Here is a 19,411-nt window from a genome sequence, read left to right on the forward strand (position 1 = left end):
GGTAAGCAATCCCTGTTCCTTTTTTTTTATTCATTTCTTTGGTCATTTTCATTATTTTTCCTTGAAACAGCTAATGTTCTCTTGAGCTACAGGGGATATCAATGCCTCAGCATTTCAGATAAATGATCTAAATAATGGTATGATTACAATCCTTATAAGAGTCAGAGGATTTGGATAGGGTGAATCTACTAATGCATCATCTACTTGGACAACCTGTGTAATGAGCAGAACTAATTCAGACTAAGGCCCACTCTGGGAAAGATGAGTTTTCACATTCCTTGTAGTTGCTCACACCTGCAGGTCTCCTTCGAATTGTTTACAGTGGTGCTCATGACCTTGTCTAGATGACTGTCCTGTTTTCCGGGGATGAGCCTAGTTTTCCTGACTTTATTGCTTTGTGTTTATGTTACTCTTCATCTAATGTTATTTAACAGTATCAAACATTCACCTGGCTTGACCATCTGGCTCTGACTTCTGTAGACATATTCCCACCTGCAGTTTAGGCTTCTTCAGTATCTGCTTTTCTTCAGAGAAGGTAAATAAGCATATCAAGATGCTACAGGTAATAAAGAGGGAAACAGAGAGAGGTAATGAATATCTTGGTTTCTTTTTTATCTTCATGAAGACACCTCTTTTTGTATTCTCATCTTTCACCTCACCCCTCTTTTCTTTCTTTTTTTTTTTTCCCCTCATGTTTATTTGATGACATTTGCTCACTTTTTCTAATAGATTACAAACACTTCTTTGATTTTGACCTCTGAACAACTGTCCAAACCCAGTTGGTCCTTGTGTGCTTTGGATGTGGTGAGAGTAAGATGTAACACCTTATTTATGTGGTTTAAGAAGAGTACCTTTATCTCTTTGCCTGCAGCCTTTGTAGTAGTGAAGTTTGCCAGACCTTACTCTGCCTCCCTCAGTAACAATTCTAATGCATCTTGTCTTAACCGGGGTCAGAAGTTTACAAGTTACATTAGCTTCTTTGTTTGATGCACATGTATTTGGATAAGTCTTAACACAAATACGCAATTACACTACAGCAGTGCCTCAGTGAGATAATGTTACATAGTGCAATACATTATGTATTACCAAATGCTGTTAGCCTGTTTAGCATGAAACTTCAGCATGCACCTGCCCTGGTTTGGTTAGAAACAAGGCAGATGTGTAATGAAATTCTTCTTGTGACAGCTCTCCTCTGGTCTTATTGGTTTTCTCTTAACAATCTTCAGTTCCAAGTTTGGAGATGCAGTATTGTAAACCAGGAGAGAAAAATATTAGAATATTAATTCCTTTATCAGCCTAAGGTATGAATAACACAATCCAAGAAAGGATCTAAATTTGCTTTCCTACTATTTCAGGCAGCTGTATTCCCTCTGGAAGACAGGAAGCCACATCTTAAAACAGGGCCATTTTTCTTTGTCTCACTGCTCCTGACAAGACTGTTCTGGAGTTTCATGGGGTTTTTTTTGTGTTTTTTTGTTTGTTTGTTTTACTGGTGGTTAGAAATCCTCTAATTTAGGTTCCACACATATTCCTGACTGCATTATATTGTTTTGTTTTTGTGCACTTTTGATTCAGAATCATGTCTTCTCTAGCATTTATTTCCCTGATATTTTGAAAGCAAATGTATACATATACGTCTTTGATGCTTGTTTTGCAAGATGAAAGAAGTGAAGCAATTTTGTATCTTTTTATAGATTAGATAGTCTGTTCTCCCATTCATCACAGTAGTCTGTGGCTCTGTAGGGCAGTACTGGAGAAGTACCCAGGCTACTTCCATGTGAGCTGAGGCAATACTGCAATAATCATGGCACTCCGGTAGGGCTATTTATCATACTTCTCAGCATGATGGATAATGGTACAATGTGTGTACTCCTTCATCCAGGAATTACTCCATATGGGTGCTATGCAGCTTCACATATCTGCACTAGCTTATTTAGAGTTCGTACTGAATTGTGCCTTGTAGTCATAACCCAAGCCTTCCTATTTCCTTTTCACTAAAAACCATGTTTAATCATCTCAGGCCAAACCACCAAACTCTGCCTGTGACTTCCTCTCTCTTTTGCATTTGGCTTATATGTCTGACAGCTTTTTGAAGTTGAAATGTGAAACTCTATTTCCATATTCACTAAGTGAGTCTTGTGCTGAGATCACTTGATGTTTGCTCAGGTGCAGTAGGTACACTGGAAGTGAAACTATCTTTGGCCTTCTCAGTACAATATCTATTGTATACAGGATTTAATGATTTTGACTTCCTGCTTCAGAACTGTGCTTTTTTTTTCTTTCTCTTTTTTCTTTTTTCATTTTCTCTGAATCTCTGAATGCCTTTGTCCCTAAATGCTTCCAGTGTATATCTTGATCATTTTTTAGTGTAACAAATGACTCTTTCCTACAGCATATTTTACTCTGGAATTGCACGCAGTTCCTTCTGTCAAAACCTGCAGATGTATTGAAAGTTGTTTTTGATGTCACAAGTCTTCCAATTTTATGTAGTATTTAGGCATTTAACCCAAGATTTAGAATGCTTTAGACCAGTCAGAGATAAAATTCTTCATTAAGATTATAGGATTTGAAGTTGATTTAGGACTTTTCTTCTTGGTATAATCAGTTTTAGAATGCTGTTCAAATTCCAAAAGGCCTCTTTATTGTTAACCTTGCACCTAGCAAAGTTACTTGCTTATTGCAATTGTTACACGTTTGATTAGCTCTGCTTATTTAGTAGGCTTTTCCTCTGAAGTTAATGCAGAACTGACTGTGAGTGTAGAGTGCTGAGTCCGGAGGATGGGTTTCTTTTGCAGCCTGGGCTGGTAATCTGCAGTCCTACCTCCTCTCTGCTCGTGTAGAGAAAGGTTCTGTAGACTCATCTGAGTTCTCTTTTGAGCACATCTATCTCATATTAGCTGATCTTAAAGATGCTCTTGCTAGATAGCTCTGTTTCCATACAGCTCAAGTTGAATGACAGGAACTGTCATTATGAAAGTTTCTGTATCTGTTCTGGGGTTGGAAAAGCGGACAGATACTGCCTCTCATATGCTGGACGTTTCGTAAGAACTGCAGTTCTCCACTTTCTTGAGAAATTGGAAATGCAATAAATGAATACCTTAGTGTGGTTTAGTATTGACTGAAGGTTAAACCTGCAATCATTTATATCCCATTAAGGGTTTGCAGTTCCTTTGATGGTAAAACAAATAGCACTTAAATTTCTCTTCCAGCTTTTGTACTCACAGATGGATCTGTCTAGAGAATATTGTGTTACTCCAGTTAATTTTTCTACATGCATTTTCAGGGTATATTTACAGATACTGCTTCTAATAGTAGGTTTGTGATTAATTTCTCCTACTCCTGTAACTATCTAATTTCTAAAAATAAGGAGCTTTTTGGTAAAAAAGAAAAAGAAGAAGAAGAAGAAAAAGAAAAAAGGGCTTTTTTTCTTTTTTTTATGCCTGAAAGTAGAATTCAGCCATGTTCTGATATGGTCCATCTCCACAGAGCTCACCAACTCTCTTCAGTTAAAGGTTACAAAATAGTTACAGGGTAAGGCTGCGATGGAGGGGGCCCAGGAAAGGTTCAGGCTCCAGGCAGCAGCTCCCTGTCAGGACAAACTCTGAAGCCTTAACGACAAGTAAGGGACAACACATGTGTGCATAAGGCGTTCTGCTCCTCCAGAGGTTGTTCACAGTTTCTTTCACAGAGGCACCGTGTAGAGTGCAACCAGGGGACAGTCAGGTTGCCTGAGAGTAAGGCAGTGCCAGGAATGTTGGAATGCTTGTTTTGTTTGTTGTGTTGTTGTTTTTTTTTTTTTTTTTGCCATCTCGGGTGTCACTGCTCGATGTGGTTTAACCTGGCTGTAGCTCAGCACCACATAGCCATTCGCTCACACCTCCCAGTGGGACGGGGGCAAATTGGATTAAATGTAAAAGTGTGAGAACATGTAGGTTGAAATAAAGGCAGTTTAATAAGAAAGGGAAAAAAACTAGAATTAAAAAACAAAACAAAACCAAAAAACAAACCAGAAGATATGATGCACAGTGCAGTTTGCATTTCTGCCACCAGTAATCCACCTGAAAAACAGTGTCATCTCATCACTGACTTGGATAATGAGGCTTGTCACATCATCTCTCAATAACTCTTTTTAAATTCTCACATAATCTACAGATAAATAGAGCTGCCATAGCAGGATCCATTTATCTTTTATTAAAAGTTCTAGAAGCAACACATTAGAAAAAGTTGGCAAAATTCACCTGTGTGTTTTCCTCAGTTTTATTTTTCATATACTCACTCCTCTATGTCAGTTTCCTGGTACTGGCTGGGAGGAAATGTCAAAACGCTGCAAAAGAAACTATTTGTACAGCATATATCAGCCAACAGGAAGGAGGAAGCACCTGAACTCTTATGAGAATTTACACCTGTGAGCCTAGCAACACATACTTTTAGAGGTGTTAATAACGCAGTGCATTCACAGGCATGGGATTTGCACTCACTGGGAGATACTGCTGTATCCTTAATTGTAACAGGGCTGGTTAGTTAAATTGTGTTGCTCTTGTTGTTTGGATTTTTGATGCATTGTGTTCATTTCCTTTGTAGAATTGAAAAGTCAATGAACGAGCAAATTTGCATTCACAGACACAATAGCAGTAAGCATAGGTGCAAAGCAAGGAAAATTCTGAAGCAAGGATGGGCTTTTGGTTGGATTTAGAGCTTCCTGTTAGTAAATATATCTCTGGGACTAGAGGATATCTTTATGCAGCAGTGTTTATACTGTACCAGATGAAACATGTAAAAGTCAGATGTTAATAAACCAACCCCCAAAGTAGCTAATGGACATTCTGGCCCTGGCCTCAATAGTAGCTGCCATAGCTGCCACAGAGGCAATACTGTTTCCTTGCCTGTACTCTCTCTCAATTTCGCAGTTTAAAAAAACGTTTTACAATAACTACTCCTGGGACTTCCACACGATTGCTGAAAAACCTAAACTGCATTTAGTCTGTTTATAAAAAGTCCTGGGGCCCTGCTCCGCAGAGCAAAGGTCATGGAAACACATGTTTATGACTTTACAAATGCTCTATACTCCTTGAATGGAGAAATTTATTTGATTTAATCAGCATCCACAGGGATCCTGTAATTGCATAATAAGTAATTTATTATGGAAGTAAAAGTATTTTTCTAACTGTAGCCTATGTAGCATGGGTTTGTAGCTTTGGACTAATCCACACAGTAAAAAGAGCTTTGCAAAACCGTCTGACTGGAGGAATGGTGTTCTGTGATGAGTGTGTACTTGCATGGCTATTTAACCATCAGAAAGTGTTATAACAACATGCACATTATCACCATGCTGAATGTAAGAACTGTTCACTGTTTGCGTGCCTTTGGCAATTTGAAGTGTTTGGCATGAAAAACTGGAAAGCTGTCCCAGCTTACCCCATTGGTTTGAGGTAGACATGAGAGTGGGATAACTCAAAGTTTGTCTCCTTGATATACACTGGAACGTGGCCTTTCAGCTACTTCAGGAAAGGAACATGGCCTTTCAGCTCCTTCACTTCACCTTGGATACCAAAGTACAAACAGATATGTTTGTACACAGAATGTCAAACCTGTAGTTGCTTAGCTCTCAGAGTCTTTTCACTGAAATAATCATCGACTGGGGCATTAGTGACACCACTGGGAGACAGAATAAGGCAGAGAACTAAGGTATTCATAAAAGCTTGCAGATAGGGAACTGAGGGATGTAGAAGATAACCTCAGTGTTTTGGGCTCACTGACACTTGTGGCATCCAGTGCCAGCGCAAGAGGCCATGGGCACAAACTGGAACACAGAAGGTTCCCTCTGAGTAGCAGGCAGCACTTCTGTGCTGTGCAGGTGACGGAGCACTGGCACAGGCTGCACAGAGGCTGTGGGGTCTCCTCCTTGGAGGTCTGCAGAAGCCGCCCGGCCGTGGGCCAGGGCACCCTGCTCTGGTGGCCCTGGTGCAGCGGGGCTGGGACTGGGGGACCAGGAGGGTCCTGCCTGCCTCAGGTGTGCTGGGATTCTGTGACTCCACTCTTTCCAGGGAATATGCTGGTGTAAAGCCATGAACTCTGAAAACAGGGAGTCTTTGTCATCAACATCATTGGTAATTCAGATGGCGATGAAAAACTGATAAAACAACTGTTCTGGAAAAGCTTCAATGAATGCAGATTATGGTTATTGTTGATGATCAGATTTTCTCATGTGATAGCTTCTCTTTAACAGAGGAGAGTGATTGAAGAGCCTCAAATCAAAACAGGAAGAGAGATGTAGTTTTAAAAGGAGAATTTGAGAAATCAGTGTTTTCTGGGGATCAGAACACTGCAGTTATCTTTAGGACAGCTGATGATCTCAGGAACACGTGAAGTAAGTTGTTCTGCATTTCTGGCGGAGTTTTTACATTGCTGTAAATTTTTGTAGATCCTGAACTACATATTTTGCCATCTAAATAGAAGTGCAAAGATAAGGTGACTTGTTGGGTAAATCATCCACTTTCAGGCTTCTTGCTATTTTTAATCTCTGTGCAGCTCAGTTCATGGAAACTTTTGACCATCATCTCATTCTCAGCGTTGTCCTGGTTGAGTGGAATATTCTCCTTTCTAGTGCTTCTCCCTGGGCATGCTGTGTGATGTGTGTCAGTAGCAGATTAACAATACAGAACTGTTAAGGTTGGGCTCTTTTAACTTGGCTTTCTTATCTCTTGTCCTCTTTTTTATTTTGTTCCTTGAAACTATTATGCGTTTTTCTCAAACGCATACTTAAAAATATTTTAATTATGCACTTTTCCCTTGATAACTTTTTCTATTTTCTTATAGATAAAATATTTTTATTTTCTTTTCTCATTTTTACATGTGTACAGTTAAGTGCCAACTCACTTAAGCTATAGTAAATGTATGACTCGCAATATAGGTTCATGATAATCATACAGATATTTCTCCTCATAGTCTCCCTTGGAATATCTTATTTATTTTGAAATTATTCCTTTCACATTTTTTAATTCCATATTTTAATGCCTACTGTCTTAAAGAATTTGAAAACAGTAGCTGAGGAAACAACACTCTCCTTCAGAAAGGTCCACAGGCCTGTGTATGTTAGGAGTGCCATTTCGTATTTTCTAAACTCTCTTTGGTTTGAAGTGTAAATATTGTTGAAGGTCTCACTGTTCACTGGTCATATTAAACTGAAGGAACAGAAAGCCAGAGCCAGTGCAGGTAGAGTAAGACCAAGCCTAGAGAACTAGATGAGGAGCAGGTTCATCTGGTAAACATAGCCCAAGCAGAAGTGATCATTACTTTTGCCCTTTGTATGGCTTGCTCACTAAAATAGTTTTGCTAGAAGTAAGAGCATAATGTATTATTCAAACTACCATCGGCACTGTTTCTGAATACTTAGCTCATGTTGCAATAGGAGTTCAAATATGAGCTGAAACAATGAACAGATATAAAACTTATTTGTGCTGAATGGCCCAAATTGTGACAACTGTCTGTTTGCACTGCCATCTCCTCTCCATTGTTCTGCATCAGAATCTAATAATTTGTATGTAAAGGGCTCTGGGACAATAACAAAGGGATTACGATGTTACCTTACTCCATTTATAATGGATATAGTTAGTGAAATAGCTGGGTATGTCCAAGAGAAAGGTACATTTCCTCTGTCAGCCCTGTTGTATTTAATACATATTTAATCATCTGTAAAACAGATACTCTTGAGAATGAGCAAGCTTTTTCTGGGCAATCACAACATTGTTAATGCTCCAAAGCGGGAGGAGAAAGTACGCACCGAGCTTAGAGGCGAAACAAGGGAGCCCATAAGAATTTTTTTTTCCCTTTGAGAGCCTATATAACAAAATGGTACTGGAGAATTTGGATGTGTTAAGCAGGCCATTCCTGCTGCAATCTTATCTGTCAACGTGGATTTTTTTGCTGCCAGAAGTCACTAACAAATATAAAATTGACATTCTAATGAAAAAATATCAGTAGTCTCTCTTTCTCACTTTTACACAGAGATACTGCTTGGCCAGAACATTAGCTAATGTAAATCCAGATTAGTGCCAAAGACACAGAGTGAGAATCTGTCTCTAAACTACTACATTCTAATATGTATATGTATGCCCCTTCGTGTCTGTGAATGACTAACTTTTCCGTAAATGGTTTCTCTGGGTGGGCCTCCTGGTTATCCTGGTGATTCTCATAGTGGGTCAATGATTTATTCTGCATCATTCAAGAGCTCTGAGTGTCTTCTGGTCTCCAAGATACGATGGAGGCTTGATGGAGAAGTCCACTGCCAAACCCTAACAAACTGTTAAATATGAAGGACCTTCTCCTTTTTCCTTCCTTTCCTTTTTGGCATTGTGCAGTTCTAAGCCCCTGGTCTCATTTTCTAAATTTTTGCAGATTAGTTAAGCTTTTGGTACTTCTCTCTCACTGACATTTTCTCCTGTTCTTTCATAGACTGCCAACCTCCTCATTTCTGATTCTTTCCCTGAGTCTCTGCTGGGTATAGTTTTTTTCTCTCAACCTGCCCTTCCTCATGAACTATCTGTCCATTTATCTCAGCCCTTATTGCTCTGCCTCAGATCACTGAGGAAAGGTTGAAAAGTGGAGTTAGCTGAGGATCTTCAATCGGGAAGGTATTTTTGGTTATTGTATGCAGCTTACACTCAAAGCTCTTAAGCCAAAGAGGAATTTGAGATTATGTATCACAGGATGGAAAGGATGTTCTGCCAACCAAATAAAATTTTGTATAGAATTTGTGGCTTACTATATGTATGTTAGAAGAACTGAAGTCTTTCTCAGCAACAACTCCTAAAGTCCTTTCCTCTTGAGAGCCATTAATGCACAACTCTAGCTTTAGTACTACTTTTGTAACTCTCCTGTTCCTTGGAGAACTTCCTAGTTGAAGATTATAAGAAGGCTTCATTGTTAAATATTGTATCTGTGTTTTCAAAATTTCAAAATCTCTTTCTCTCTTTTGCATTTTCTCTTTTTAATCCTCCTCCTTCAGGCTGTAAGAGAAAAGTTAGAGCCAGACGATGCTTTGATGTATGAAGAAGACCTGGATGATGAAGACTGTGGTGAAGCAGAATTTGAGGAAACAATGAAATTAAAACTGCTGCGTAGAATTGCCTCCCTAGCATCCAAACTGAGAGAGTTTATTGGCAACATGATAATCACCACTGGAAAAGTTGTTGTTACAATTTTACTTGGTTCAGCAGGTTGGTGCTTTTGAAAAATTTCCTCCAGAGCCCGTTGCATTATGCATTTAAGAAATGAGTTTTCAGCACTTCAGTGCCTGCGGGAATAACAATGGAAATTTTGAAGGGAAAAGAAACTGCTGCTGATTTTATTTAAATTAACTTTTTGGCAAGCATTGGAATATACTGAATTGCTTAATTTTTTAGTACTACTGTGCTGTCCTATCATTCTGTATATGACTTTTACAGTTTTTATTGTAGCCAAATGGTGAACAGTTGCATAATACAAGTGACTGACATAAATTTATACATTTGGTGCTGTCTATTCCAAGTATAAAAATGAACTGAGTTCACATTGCTTTTAAAAAAAAATAATATATATATATATTATATATATATATATATATATACGCAGTGTATAACAGAAGAGATAAACCGACTTCACAATGACTTTTGATGTGACTTCAATGCTGGCTGATAGAAGTAGTTTTTTTTGTAATATATCTAACATTTTATGTGACATCTGATTTAGTAATACATAATCAGCTACTGAGGGAATGGAAGTACACAAAATTACTGAAGATTGTAACACATGAATTTAAAATTGGTTCCTGCAGTTCTAAATTAGTATTTATCAGCCTATTCAGATGTTTGAATGGAGTTCTCACATATGAGATATAAGTAAATACCTAACATAGACGTGTACAAGAATATAAGGAATAAAAAGTATAAGAAAAAGTTTGGTATTGGTATTGGATGACACGGAAAAGCGCGTTGTGACTTTTGATAAGGTAGGCTTTTTCAGTAAGGTAATCTCATCTAGCAGTCTTACACATAAACAAAATCAAAGTAATAAATCTAAAAAGGAAAAAAAATAGGCAGTGTGGATCAGCATGCAGACTGACATCAGGGAAGAGAGTGCTATGAAATAAAAGTGATCGATAGATACAGGCAAATGATTTCAGTCTCTTTCTGAATTTGCATGAATATAACACAAACAAACAAAAAGAAAACGACCTTTGGCAGACAAAACTGAAGAATGGCAGTGGTAGGAGACATTTTCTTCAGTGGCACTGGGCAGTTTGTTTGTGTAATTCCAAAATACACTGAGGACTGGGAGGTGTTCAGAAGAGAGTTACAAAAAAAAAAAAATAAAAGGGCCTGAGGTCTTGGAAGCCTGTATTCCAGAGATATTCCTGAGAGAGACCTCACGTTTAATTAGTTAAATACTTCCTTAGTCAGTGTGCCAGGAAAAAGAAAAAAAAGATGAATGATGATTTGATTGCAGTCTGAAATTACTGACAAAGTTACAAAGGGCCTACATTTTTGTAGCAGACTTCTCATCCAACAGAACTTATAATGTGATCCAACAGCTAAGTGGTAAACTTGGGCAATTGGAGACCAGAAATAAATTTTGAGTTTTTCACTGCCTGAGTAATTGGCCATATAAACAACTTATTCATGGATATAGCATATTCTCCTTCTCCTAAAGTGATTAAATGAAGACAAAGTATCTCTTTGAAGGAAGAAAATAAGTAGTCAGAGGCTAAAGGCAGAAATTACTGGGTGAAGTTTTATATCCTTCATTACAAAGGCAATCAGCATAAATGATCCCTGTGGTCCTGCCACGTGTTTAAATCTGTAAACCTATGGAGAAGCCAGCACTGGAGCAGAGACAAGCATTCTATGATGGAAAAGGATGTGATAATGAAACTCTTTGTTTCATTATGGTATTTGTGGGTCTTTGTGGTATATATATGTTGCCTGGCATCACGTGGATGTGGCCACTCCAGCTTTTGAGAATCTCTGCCACTAAAATCCAGAGTGAAGCCCCTTGTCTTCTGAGCCCCTCTCTGTCCCATTATGCCTTGCAAGAACTCAGTTCTGTGAAAGGTGCAGATGTATATGCATCAGTATATGCATCATGGTGTTTTTTTTCATTTTTACTGACGCAAAATATCTGAAGTTTTACATGACAAGGCTTTTCACTGTTCATTCATCGTGTCATTTTAGCATCTTGTACTTAAAATTCATTTTGAAATTTAATATGGCAGTGCATCTATTGACTAGTCTTGCAGCTGCATTTCTGGTTTTCTCCATGCTTTGGGAAATATTTTTAAAAATGTAAGAGAAGATTTCTGAGAGTGCTAAGGTACAGAAAAAGTACAGAATTGAGCAAGAAACACCGAAATCCTTTTCCTCTACTCTCCCAACAGATAGAATCATAGAATCATTGAATTGCTGAGTTGGAAAAGACCTGAAAAATCATCAACTCCAACCACAACCTAACCATACTACCCTAAATAACAGACTTAAGAGCTAACTGTAATAGTTAGCATAAAGATAGTTAGATTAAGTTATTAAATACATTTGTCAGACATTAGATTTAACCAAATGGTGTTTTTTCCCACATTTTTCCAACTCTCCTCGTTTTTGTTTTCGCAGGTATGATGGTGCCATCCTTGACCTCAGCTGTATATTTCTTTGTATTTTTGGGCCTGTGCACATGGTGGTCCTGTTGCCAAGCATTTGATCCGCTGATATTCAGCTGTCTGTGTGTATTAATGGCTATATTCAGTGCAGGGCACTTGATTGGACTTTATCTGTACCAGCTGCAGTTCTTCCAGGAGGTTGTTCCACCGAAAGACTTCTATGCCAGGTAAAAGAAATTCCTTTCTTGTGGCCATCTGATGCAATGCTCTGTTATCACATGCTGAAGCATATGGCCTTTGCTTTGACAGATTCAATGCATAAGTTTGGAAAAAGTCTTGTTTGCTCTTTGAAGAGTGGAAGCACAATGGGCTGAATGGTTTAGGATAGTAGAGCAGTGACAGCCCTGTCTGGGAAATTGGGTAGAGAGAGCTGGGGCTTCCTAGTAGGGGAGGATGAGTTTTGTTTTTATCAGAGTGATTCTCAGATTTGAGTGAGAAGGATTTGGCTAATACAGGAGATAAAGGAAACCAGCGGCAGCACTAATGCAAAGGAGTTGAATACATGTGCATTTTTATTTGAGGGAAAGAAATATTCAGAGGTGTAATGAAGTAGTGTCTTAATGAGGCAAAATGCACAAGTAATCTGCCATCCTTGTGTGCAGAGACTCAGGACAGTTGTGGTACATCATCTGCTGTGCATAATACTAGGCTGGGAATATAAAATTTTCCTGTGGTCACACAGAACGTGCCAATCTTATGTTCATATCAACAACCACATCATTTTTATGTTACTGCTGCAGTAAATACTGGCTGTGCTAACCCTTTAATGTTTTGATATGACTTTATACTGCATTCTAAGAGAAGATGAAGTAAAATGTATTTTATTGCTATCTTTTCTTCTGCACTGTGGTTGCAAACTGTTTTCAGGGTATATTTTCTAAGTGCCATTGTGTGCCATTTAGTGGCATTCCTTGCCTTAAACTTGTTGTAAAACTTATTTTTTTCTTCTAGTAAGTTCATTGTTCCCTGTAAGTATTGTAAGTTGAATGGGAAGGGACATCAGATGTACTGTGAATCTATTAATTTATGGTATCTCAAAGCACCTCATTAAAAGCAGTAAAAAACAATGGCTGTTTAGCCACAATAGTTGGTACTTTAATACTTATTTTGATATGTTGTTTGGTACACATGAATAGTTGTGTGTTCTGTGATGTTGGAACTGCTGATTTGAGGAAGCTGATTTTGGAGAGCAGAGGATTACCAGGAAAATCAGAAAAAGGTTTATTGAGTTTAGGTTCTCTTGTGCCACCTAGAGGTCAATGTGGGAAAATGAGTGATTTCTAGTTCTGAATTGCTGAAGTACTCACAACTTCCCTAAAACTTTTGTATTGCTTTCGCCGTGTATTCATAAAAGAAACAAAACGTTTCATCTATTTAGGTATGAGGATATCATCTCACGATGTTACAAACAGGAAAAAAAATCTCATGGAAAGGAAGTATGTTTTGCAACATTTCTGTTAGAATACAAGAAGCGCTCTTGAGACACATCAGTTGTAAAAGTCTCTTTCTTCATTTTAATATATTTATTACTAACTTGTATCAACTTGAATTTTCAATTTATTTAGTTTCCATTTAGTTTCTGTGTTAATTTCTTTTTTGTTAATAGTGTAATGCTTCCATTTATGATTAAATTTTATTTAGCGTACAAATACCAATTCAGCTCAGTCACTTATTTTTGAAATTAAAAATATGATTGAAAGCAAATTCTCTTTATCTTGCTGAAGAAAAACAAAGCACCTTCAGAGTTTGGATTAAAAAAATCCTGTTGTTGGGCTTTGGAACTTCTGTTCTTGATAGGCTTTGTTTAAGCAAGAATTGTGTAATCTGTTTGCAGACTTTCTGTTGAAATTGTTCTTTTCTGAACTCTGTTTTTTACGTATGGTGTGAAGAGCTATCTTCTAAATTACATAGGAAATCGTATCTGAAGATACAAAACATTGATAGCATCTTCAACAGAAGGTGCAGTAATTATTTTCTTCTTTCTTCAGTCACAGTTCTTCTGTGAATTTTCTTTAATCTGCTTTTAGGGAGAACTGTTTGATGAGCATCGAGGCAGGTATTCAGATTGCTTGAATGTGAAAATTTGAGGATAAGGAAAAGTTGCTTTTAATGACTGGAGTAGGACTGGCATATAAGCAGCAGCTAGAGCAGAAGGAAATGAGAGTAACGTGCACTGGTATGGTACAGAAAAAATACGTTAGAGTTTCTTATCCCAGAAAAAAAAACAAAGTCTTGATATTTTATTGCCGTCTTGGTTTGAAACAGAGCTAAATATGCAGAGATCCCATTAATACTAGCAGATGTCTTGAATAGGTAAAGTATATGTTGGGAAAATAATTTGATTATCAGTGTTTCTGTCTAATGTTCTCACACAGAATATTTTATTTAATGTCTTTTTGCAAAAGGAGAAGTAAAGACTGTTCTCATATTTACGCAGTTGTGTGAACACTATTTAGCTGCAAAAAACTCACTTTATTCAGAAATGTAGAAAAGGTACATGTATTTGCATTTGATAACTTTAGAGCCATTAGAGATGGAACTTAATCCATGAACAAAATAGGGAAACATAAGGAAGAAGGGCTATTATTTTTCTGGAAAGTTTTCAGGGCTTGACCCTCAGGCTTTCCTAAGATGCAAGGGGACATGGATATTTCTCCTCTCTGCAGAGCATAAGGCTAACATTGGTATTTCTCAAGTTCTCAAGAAATCTGCAAGTTGTTTCAGGTTCACATAAAGATGTGTTGTCTCTAAATAATCACTCAGCTTGCCACTTCACTGATTGATTTCAGACTAGATAAAGTTAGACAGCTCCAGACAGGCTGGAAAATTCTCAAGTTAATATTTGTCAGCTTAGGTTCGAATTGTGCTTGAGCAGCTCCTTCCTTTTAAGAACACTTCAACTCAAAACTCAGTAACTGTGATTGTAAGAAGTGATTGAATAGCGTTGCCAGAGGAAATTAATTTGGTTGAAAGGAATGGTCTGAAATAAACCCAGGGAAGTATATTCTCTCCGTTCTGATTTGGTGAACTTTATGCCCTGGAACCTTATGAGATTCTACACCACTCCGCAATAGGATATGATGATAACACAGCACTTTGTTGTATTGCTGCTACCAAACATGGAGACATTGATCTTCTACAAAGTTTCAGATCTTCCGTTGTGGTTTTCTGGTTCTGTAGTGGGCGAATAGAAATGACATGGACACACATTTAAATGCCGTGCAGCGTGCTCTGGGATGCGCACATTGGAAAATATGTAGGGCACTGAAAAACTGAAGTGTAGCTTTATGTGTCAGGTACGCTAGTGAAGAGCTTGCATGAAGCTTTCTCTAGTCTTCACAGCTTTTCTTCTGCAGACCAGCCCATGGTGGAGATGTGAGGAGCAATCATTCAAAGCAGTGCTCTGACTGCCCAGGAAAGTGGTCATATAAGTTGAACAGGGGGACTGGTCTTAATAAGGCAAATCTGCTCTTCAGATAGGAGTTATCTAGTTGCATAAGTTTGCACTGGTTAAATACTACCTGATCTCTGAAAAATTAAACAAGCACACTTCTTTCACACCTTCATTTAAAATAGTTACCCCCCATGTTGACTTGCTGATATATTTATCACAGAATTGTTGATTTACAGAGATGGGAAAACAGTCATGAGAAGTACACACTTAAAGCAAAATTCTCAAAATATCATACTTCTGCCATGAAATTCTTTTCACCTGATTTAATAAAAACAAGTCAATTAGCTAAAATGACTTTAGAAATTATGTACACAGTGTCATAGCCTGAAAAAATACACAGTAATGTGTATCATTTTTCAGATTGCTGCCTCTTTTCTTCCTGTTGCAGCTTGTCTTGGCAAAAGGATGTAATCAGGGCAATGAGAAAGTCTTGCCAACATGAAGAAATAGGATCAGTGCAGTGGTATGAAGTTTATCTTGAGTTAGTAAAGTTATTCCTGTCCAAAACTTGGCTTACATGCTTATTTGTTTAAAAATCCCACAATCAGATTTAAACAAAAACCTACGTGTTGTCTTAGAGATTCACATCTTGCATTGGTCTTACATGTAAATCTTACATTGCTTGTAGTTTTCAGGCAAGTAATGTTCAAAATAGTTTAAACAAAAAAGGCTTAATCTATAGGAAAAAGATCACTCTTATGAATTGAAGCAAATCTGGGAGTCCAGGGAGTGCCAGCCTCTTGACAGGGGTATATCATTTCACAGCTTCTGTGTAATCTGTAAGTGAATCTGGAATTACCATCTGTTTGCTTCATTGCAATCTGAGTGGGGAAGGCAAATCTCAGGCTGTCTTAAACTGGAAATTTTCTTCTGAAAAGTGCCTATAAATCTCTTCAAGAACAGGATTTTTAAATAGGTCTTACAGTGATTGGTAACAAACTTGTTACTTGATGGGGGAGGAGAATTCCTACAGATGTGGATTCAGAATATCCAGGTTTTCTTTAGATTCATCTGAGATAAGTCCAGTCAAAAATTTTCCACCTGAACCTACAAAGAGCATTTGGAATATGTACCCAAAGGCCCTGGATATTCAGAGTATAGGGTCTAAGCACAGTCTTAGAATGTTCCTGGAGCTGTCAGATAGGGGTCAGATACCCAGCTGTAATCGTCTTTCTGAAATTCTATCCTTCTGAAAGGATAGGAGTGCCAATAAAATCTCAGCGGGATTAGAAGATATTGCCAAAATAGCATGATAATGCTGGTCGATTCCCTTGTTGGCAGTGTCTGTATCACTGCAGGGTAAGGCACTGATCTCTTTCTGCATTTGCAGTGCAGTTGGAACTGAGAGGTGGGCAACAGCATTTCCCATGAGTTGCTCCCAGTAGCAGCCCTTGCTGCAGACCATCTTTGTCACCTGCCTCGAGGATGCCTGGGAGTGGCAGAGTATTTGTATCCCCATATGAATTTCTGTCTTGGAGTTGTTCTCTGACTGGTCATGAGGCAGAGTTTGGTAAGATAGAGTGTTTGAAGTTCATTTGTGTGTCCTATATTGAGCTGCCCCTTGACTGGCATGGCTTTTGTGCCTTCTGCCTGATTTCTTAGCCACTTACCAACATGGCACAACAACACTTGCTGTCAGGACAGAGACCTTTGGATGCTTGCCGTGCAAAGATATAGCTATGCCCTTACTATGTTTCCATTTTCCTCTATCAGTAAAAGCACAATTCATTCTTTCATATGGCTCTGAACCATGCCATACTGACCCCTACTTCTGTCACTATGGCTGGTTTGGCTTTGAGAGCCAGGATTTCCCTCTTACACAGTTTAGGTGATTGATGCAATGTTGTATTATTCCTTTGCAGCTGAGCTTCATATTAGCTGTATAGTACATCATAGATTAGGAGACTATTAATACTACTTAGATAGAAGACTTTAGTTCTGTCTTTTCTTACTGTTTTGTCTTCAGCTTCCTTATCTTTATTTTAAAAATTATTTTACAAAGGAAGTGAATGATTCTGTTAACAGCTTAGAAATGCAAGTTCAGGCTCCTGTTGACCAAAGACAGCAACCATCCTTGCTATTATTCTAATTGCTTTCTAAACTAAGAGATAAATAGCCCACTGTGAATGCTGTTCTGAATTGCATGATTCTACAGTGGATGTTTTGACCCACAACTTTGTACACCACACAAAGTGAACTTCTCAATATTATGCTAGGAAACATTTCAGTACTGTAGAATGAACACTTTCCTATCAGCAGAACATTTGTTTTTTATTAACTACCTAATATTTTATATCTGGTGTCCAAAGACAATCTTTCACACAAGTGTTTAATTTTGTGAGATGGATATTTTTATGAGAGGCATTTGTACCATCTCTTCTCTCTCTCTTTTTTTTTTTTTTAAAAAAAAAAGAACCCTCAGATTTTCATGTTTTTGAGAAGATCGTTACTTTTTTTGTCAGATCTAATTGAAGCTGACCAGATTTTATTAGGAAAAGGTCAGATATAAAAGCCCTTGTTCACAGGCAGCATGACAGCACATACTTTGTTTCTGAAAGCCATGGCAGTTAGAAATGAGTAGACAGTCGTACTGTTCAGTTCAACAAAGTAGAGCAATGCAGTGGGATTAAGATGAAGGGAGGGAGCATCTCAAAACAAGACCAAGGAATCTTTGGAGAGCTCTGACAGTTCTTGACGATTTCAGTTTGTAAAACCTGTCTTATACATAAGTTCTACTGTATATCTTATCAAGTTAAATATTACTCTTAGTCTCTTCTCACCAGAAGTTGTAAGATTTTTATCCCTTTGGTCATGGATTGTGCAAATTCTCTGTGAGGCTTTGAACTCAGAATGGTTTCTCTAGTTCCTGCCTCAATAAACAAGGAGGGTAAATAAATTGCAAGTGAAATTGAATGAACTCAGTGAGGAAACTTTAATTTTATTGACAGATGGTAACAAAAGGCTGCTCTGAATAGAAAGATTAACATGGTCATCCTACATCACATAAAACACCTGTAGCTGGGGCTGGCGAGCTGTTAAATGCATTCATGGCAGTATGGCAGAGAGGGTTGAAAATAAGAGTTGAAAAAAGTGAACCAAGGAATAATAAAAAAAATCATAAGAAGCCTTCTGAACTTTTCCATTAAGTTTATTTCTCATTCCTAAGAGGGAGATGTACTGGTGCTTAACAAGCCTTCTATATTCTTTTGTTCCCTTTTGGCGCCTTACTTCCCTGGAGCAAGCTGGTGTGGTTTATATCAAGAACTGCTCAAGATGACTGGCAAAGGAATAGTCCTATTGAGTGAACCTGGCCCAGAATTTAATTTAAAATTGAACTTTCTGTAAGACTGCAGAAGGTTAATTTAATACTTTATATTCTGAGTTCTGTGCTGTTAACCAACCTGTTAGCGCTGTCTGGAATAACCAAATGCAATTGGAGAAGCACTGGTGGAGTTCCCAGTCAATTGTAGCAGGAAAGGCTTGGAGATGTTGCAAATCTGCTCGCTCCTGTGAGATTTCCAGCTTTGTGTCTATTATGTGGGCATTCAGAGGTTCATCCAAAATGAATCCACCTCTTCCAGTGCTCATTTGGAGGGATTCCTTGGGAATTCACTTATCAACTGGCATGCATAAATATCTACACTGCAATCACTTTACAGCAGAGTTGTATCAGTATTAATTTAAAATGGTTAGCTTAGGTTTTGGTGGAAGTCCAGTAGTGACAATGGGGAAGTGAGTGTAGACTTAACAGTTATATTAGTGAGAATCTGTAGCCCTTGCTGGTTTTCACTTGGTTATTAAAAGCTGTCTCTATTCACTGCATACTGCTATTCCTTAAAATCAGCAAATTCCTGTTTGTGCCAGAATTTACAGGATGTTTGAAATTCTATAGAAAAAAGCAATAGCTGAACTGGTAGGTAGACTGCAGAAATGTATCTGTCAGTCAGTACAGTGACTCTCCATCCCCATAGCCATTGGTGTCCTTCATAACTCTCACCCCCTACCAAATGCCAAAGGCAGTCTCAGTAGAAGCAGGCATGACTTTGATCATATTACTCACGCATGTTCAACTTTTTGGCTTGCCTGAGCCACACTGAGTGAAGAGGAGTTGTTTTGGGCTGTAAATGTGTAGGTCACTCTGAAAGTAATACCTAATTAATTTCCATGGAAACTACAGCAGATGAGCAGTAACTCTGCTTGATGGAATAAATTTTCATCTACAAAGCACTATTTTTTAATATAATTAACACCATTAGCTGTGCATTTTCACC

At 38.0% G+C, this 19,411-nt stretch overlaps 1 protein-coding gene across 12 annotated transcripts in view; it reads left to right on the forward strand.

The window, feature by feature from the left end:
* Positions 1-19,411, forward strand: part of PIEZO2 (piezo type mechanosensitive ion channel component 2) — a 289,987-nt gene that overhangs the window by 161,502 nt on the left and 109,074 nt on the right. For all 12 annotated transcript variants that reach the window (XR_008211266.1, XM_052704103.1, XM_052704107.1 and 9 more), the window contains exons 6-7: positions 9,005-9,215; positions 11,640-11,853. Coding sequence is in view for 11 of the 12 variants with exons in the window: in XM_052704103.1 (XP_052560063.1) it covers positions 9,005-9,215; positions 11,640-11,853 (425 nt within the window). In the remaining variant the exon portion in view is untranslated. The remainder of the gene's footprint in view (positions 1-9,004; positions 9,216-11,639; positions 11,854-19,411) is intronic.

Source organism: Tympanuchus pallidicinctus, unplaced genomic scaffold (genome assembly GCF_026119805.1).
Source record: "Tympanuchus pallidicinctus isolate F22 unplaced genomic scaffold, pur_lepc_1.0 scaffold5, whole genome shotgun sequence".
NCBI classification, from domain to species: domain Eukaryota; kingdom Metazoa; phylum Chordata; class Aves; order Galliformes; family Phasianidae; genus Tympanuchus; species Tympanuchus pallidicinctus.